General features: G+C 34.9%; 1 protein-coding gene across 1 annotated transcript in view; it reads right to left on the reverse strand.

The window, feature by feature from the left end:
* Positions 1-426: 426 nt before the first annotated feature.
* Positions 427-5,426, reverse strand: part of LOC119575559 — a 6,140-nt gene continuing 1,140 nt past the window's right edge. The window contains 10 exon segments of the mRNA XM_037923211.1: positions 427-536; positions 667-718; positions 1,401-1,454; positions 2,351-2,842; positions 3,015-3,095; positions 3,279-3,439; positions 3,442-3,778; positions 3,780-4,042; positions 4,045-4,419; positions 5,139-5,355. Of these exon segments, the coding sequence (XP_037779139.1) occupies positions 427-536; positions 667-718; positions 1,401-1,454; positions 2,351-2,842; positions 3,015-3,095; positions 3,279-3,439; positions 3,442-3,778; positions 3,780-4,042; positions 4,045-4,419; positions 5,139-5,355 (2,142 nt within the window).

Genomic DNA, 5,426 nt, shown 5'->3' on the forward strand with positions numbered 1-5,426 from the left:
AAAGATACACAACAAATTACTTTATTAGCAATCCTCACACTTAAAAAAAAAAAAGAAATGTTTATGTTAAGTATTTAAAATTTCATATATTTTTTAAAAGTTGGAAATAGCTTTAGTGATAGTTATAGTAAAAACAGAAATGAATGAACTACTATAATGTGTAAAATGCTTTGTAAAATTCAAACTAATCTAACATAATATGCTGCTTGAAAATTGAATTATTACTATCATCACAACAGGTAGTCACATTTGGCTGTTTCACAAGAAATTATAATTATTTATGATGTACTAATGCAATTGCTGACCAGTTTATCTGAAGGGACTGACTTTGACAAACTGTCTCGCCACTTTTTGGGTGAATATTGATCCAAAGTACAAGATTCTTATATTTTAATCTATATCTTTTATTAAAAAAAAAAAAAAAGATTAGTAGTAATCCAATCTCTTATATCCAAGTGAAGGAGGAGAGCACAAGTTTAACTCTGATACTCTAAGTTGATGATTTAAATGACAATATAATGTTAAAGAACATAAATCTGGAAATAAATAAAAACAGTTTTCATTATAGTGTGACAGTAAAAATGCAGTTATTGGCAGCTCTTCCATTTTACACAACAAAAAAAGGCTTGCTAGACATGAAAGAATTGAGGGTTTTCATTTCCCAACACTTAACAACCTGTGTACATGGGACTGCAGACATACTAAAAGCTAAATGGTTCTAAAAAGGAGAAAAAGATTCTATATTCATGTAAAGCAGACAAAATAAAACTATGTGTTGACAAGAAATAAAATAATCAAATAAATATTTCTCCATTTTTACTGCTACGGTAAATACAAGGACATATCTGATTAAAGGATTCAGGAAAATAATAATTTGGGAAGGGGTGGTCAAAATAAGAAAAAATCTAGACATCAGAAACTATGAAATATTTTGCTGGAGACTAGTTGGAAGTCCAAGAGTATTTTTTTCAATGAGTAGCATAATTAATTAAGTATTAAATTATATAACCCATCCATTAAAGGATGTTCTTAAACCTGAAGTTAGAAAGCTGCATTAGGATTTTGTGACATATAAGGTAAGTGAAGTAATGTAAAAGAAGTATAATTTGCAAATGTAAAATAAGTAAGAAACCAATTGTTAATTCAAATTGGATTTCAGTTGCTTATTACAGAGGACCCTACATTATAAATTTTCACCACTGCAGGTGAAGCAATCCTTCAACTTGGAAAGGAAAAAAATAAAGACAATTGATCACAGATTTATTTTGAAAATATATATTTCTCATCTATGTACACAGCATGGTAAAAGGCTAGGTACAATTGTACACATGCAAAACTGCCACTAAAATAAAAAATCTAAAACAATAGTATAAAATGCTATTACTTCCACACAAACAAACCTGAAACGCATTTCTAATATAAATATAAAAGTACCACATATGCTGTAAACATATCTTCAAGGGTAAAGACATAATTGTTACTAGTGAAGGAATCAGAGTAAATGTGTGTGTGAGAGAAAGGGAAAAGGGAAAGGAGAAGAGAGGAGAGAGAAGAAGAGGAGAGGAGAGGAGAGGAGAAGAGAGGAGAGACAAGAGAAGAAGAGAGGAGAGACAAGAGGAGAGAGGAGAGAAAAGGGGAGAGGAGAGACAAGAGAGGAGAGGAGAAGAGAAGAGAAGAGAAGAGGAGAGGAGTGGAGAGGAGAGAAGAGAGAGAAAGCATAATATCCTCTCTAAATGTTCTTTTTGGGAATAGTCCAAATTTGTCAAATATGGATCCTTTTAGTTATTTCAGATCTATTAGCATTCCTAAAACATCTGAAATAACTAAACAACTTTCAGTTAACAAAAAAACAAAACAAAAAGATAGTTGTTAACCTTGGATGGTATAAGTTGAAACTAAAACTGAAGCTCCACAATTCAACAGAATTGTTTTTTACAGAAAGAGTGAACATTGGGCAAGAGAATCTTAGCCAATGAACAATGAAAGATGCAAGGAATATTACACAGAAATTGCCCAAGTTGTTTAAATAACTAAGTTTGATTTAAGAAAATATAATAGGGTGATTATTTACACTCAATAACTCCCTTTCATGGAAAAGGCTTCTACAGTTGTAAGCCACAATTATTATCTGCATTAAATAAGTCATTTTCTTTCCAAGGTGTCAAAACATGATAAATATCAGTATGAATTTAAAAGTAAATGCCCTGAGATACTGCAACCTACACTACTCTTTTCATGTTGGGTTACCATGATTCACACTTTTTCTCCTTGCTGATTTATGATTAACTACAGGAGAAGTTTCAGTCTGTGTTTGTATATGCTGAGTAAATGAAGGCGGTGAGTGACAAACCTGATAAGCAACAGAAGTCACTGGTTTATTGGGGTCCAATGAGTACAGTGGCGTGTAACGTGCTTGTTTATCAGCTGCATGTGACTTGTTTGGATTTAGTGGTAGGTTGGCTGAGTGAGAGATTGGAGGTGGTTTTGTGCTGATAGCTAGAGGAGAAAATGAAGGCAAAGAAACAACTGGATTTCCAGGCACACGAGAAGCAACAGAGTGCAGAGGTGTGTTAGAAAGCTGTAAATATGCTGCATCTGAATGATTTGGTTTCAACAGGAAGGAGGCAGACTGAGGATCTGGAGGTTGTTTAGCATTGATGACTATTTGAGGAGTAAATGAAGCTAATGAGGGATAAATCCTAGATGCAACAGAGGTTCCAGGAACATGAGCAAAGGAATTCAGATGCGTTTGTTGTACCTGTGTATCTGCTGTGCCGGGTTGGTTTGGATTTAATGGCAACGTGGCAGACTGTTTGCTCTTGATGGTTATTAGCTGGGCAAACTTGGAGTTGATAGGAATTTTATGATTTATATGATTTCCTTCTGTTTTTTTTTTGAGTTAAAAGTTCCCTATAAAATTCTCCCTCTTGTGCATCTGACTCATTAGAAGTGACAGCTGTAATTCTGTTTTTTTTCGCTGAAGATGGCCTTGGAACCTCACAAGTAGTAACTACATTCTGCATAGAATCTGTAATAGTGACTGGATTCTGCATGGAGTCAGAAGTAGTGGCTGGGTTCTGCATAGAGCTAGGTCCCTGAAAACTGCAAATTTAAATTCCTCAATAACGAGTGACTGTTTTGTGGTTTAACATTCATGAATGCGTTGTACATTTCTGACATTGGCACTGGAAGAGCTACCAAAGGCGGGTATCGGTTTCCTTACTTTAGTTTGGGTTACACAATTTTTATTTGGATTTTTTTGGAGGATAAGTCATTGCTTTTTTTATAGAACTAACCCGGAATGGTACTGTTGGTGTAGATTGGTCATTCTGTGGAACAAAATTTTGTTCTTTAACAATATTGGTTGAGCCTAGAAAATTTGTTTTAAGCTGTATTCTAGAAACTACTGTTGTCTTATCTGTCTTTTGCCCATTTGTTCTGGGTAACTGTTAGCACTTCTTGGCTGAGCTCCAATTGCTGTTCCTCTTTGTGCTTTCTGTGGATTTGGAATTTGATCAAGCCACAGTCTGATGGGCTCCTCAGAAGTCTCTAACATTTCTTCTACTTCCTTCCCACTTTTTACACTGGATATGACAGGAAGGAACTCATTTTCTACTGGCTCTTCTTTAATATGCAATGTAGGTAAGATCGTTGACAAAGTGTTACTTGAAAGTTCTGTTGCTTTAGCATGGTCTTCCTCAAAGTTTTCTAGGATTCCTGATGCTACAAACAATACTTCGCTGGGCAAAGTTTTTTCTTTATTTATTTTGTTCGTTTGGGACACCTAGCTTCTCCTTTCCTGTTAACTGTGTACCATTCATATTCTTCTCTATTCTCTTTGTTTTTGATATTTTATGAGCTGCTGTTTCACTAACCTCGTTATGTTCATCTCTAACACTTATACCCAGAGGGCTGAGGGAAATATAATTATTATGCCTACTCCTACTAATTTCTTCTGTTTCATGCTGGTTACTATGTTCTTCTTCATGTGTTTCATTAACCTTTAGGGAATGATTTTCCTTTGGTGATAGTTGATCTTCCTGGGAGAGTCTACTGGCTTTTGTACATTTTGGAAATGCTCTGCCATCTTCTTGTTCATTGAGCTATTTCCATTCTTGTTTTCAGCTGTTATCCTGATTCGTTTGGGGCTTCCAGTTCTGGTAATATAGCTCTCAATGACACTACCAGGAGCAACCACCATACTCTGAGTAATGGCACTGCACTTTGCATTTTTTATTTCCTGGTAAAGATAATTTCTTTCTGGACTACTAAACATATTTCCTTGTCTACTGCCATGTGTTATTTTCTTCTTGATTTGTACTTCAGTATTTTTAACTACTGCTTCAGCCTGGTGACCAATTTCCAAAGTGTCAGTCTCTGCTAAATGTAAGGCTACACTCTCATCGCTTTCTGCAATTTCTGGAAAAAAAAGAGAGATGAATTCAGTATCATAATTCTTCCTAGATGAACAAGTTTTATCAAAAACCCTGGTTAAATCTTATGAAGATTACTGTGCAATATTCTGTAAAAACTGACATGGAAACAATATCAATAATCAGAAATCAAATAAAATTCCCATTACTGTAATCAATGAATTATGGCAACAAATGGCTTGAGCAGTATATGAGAGAGAGAGAGAGAGAGAGAGAGAGAGAGAGAGAGAGAGAGAGAGAGAGAGAGAGAGAGAGAGAGAGAGAGAGAGAGAGAGAGAGAGAGAGAGAGAGAGAAGAAGAGAGAGAGAGAGAGAGGAGAGAAATAAGATGAATATGTAATGTAATTAGTAAGATTCTTTAGAGGAACACCACCCCTTATCACTATCAATGTTCCTGCCATCTTCATCCAAAGTAATTATACAGTTAGGGGAATTGAGTTCATAGCCACTTTCTGCTGGCTAGTGAGGGTATCTGTGAACTTGAGCAGGGAAACCCATAGTTAATGGTATTTTTTCAAGAAAAAATGAGTCCATTAATGCTTATAGTAGTAACAAATATGGTGGCTGGCCAAGATAAATTTATCACCTAAATCTTTAGACTCAGTTGAAGATATATATGTCTGAATATATTATCTACTAAATATGATTTTATTTATCATTAACGCTTTCCGTCTAATATGAGTAAAAAAAATAATTAATTAATTACCTGTGATCACTTGATATTCTTCATCAGAAGATTCTGCCACCTGAGCTGGTTTAGCCACTTTCTCCACTGACTTTTGCTTGGCTGATTTAGCCTTTGTCTTGGGTTTCGTTTTGGTTTTTGGTGTAGGTTTTGATTTCGTTATGTGATATCCTTTCTTTGGAGTCAAATTTGGTTCCTTTTTGGGACTACCATTTGTTTTTGAGGCAAATGGTGACCTCTGTAAGAATTAGCAGGTATTTTAACATTTTCAGTATTACTTTCTTCTTAATAAAACTTGCTGTTTCTTCT

The sequence above is a fragment of the Penaeus monodon genome, chromosome 7, assembly GCF_015228065.2.
Source record: "Penaeus monodon isolate SGIC_2016 chromosome 7, NSTDA_Pmon_1, whole genome shotgun sequence".
In the NCBI taxonomy this organism is placed as follows: Eukaryota; Metazoa; Arthropoda; class Malacostraca; order Decapoda; family Penaeidae; genus Penaeus; species Penaeus monodon.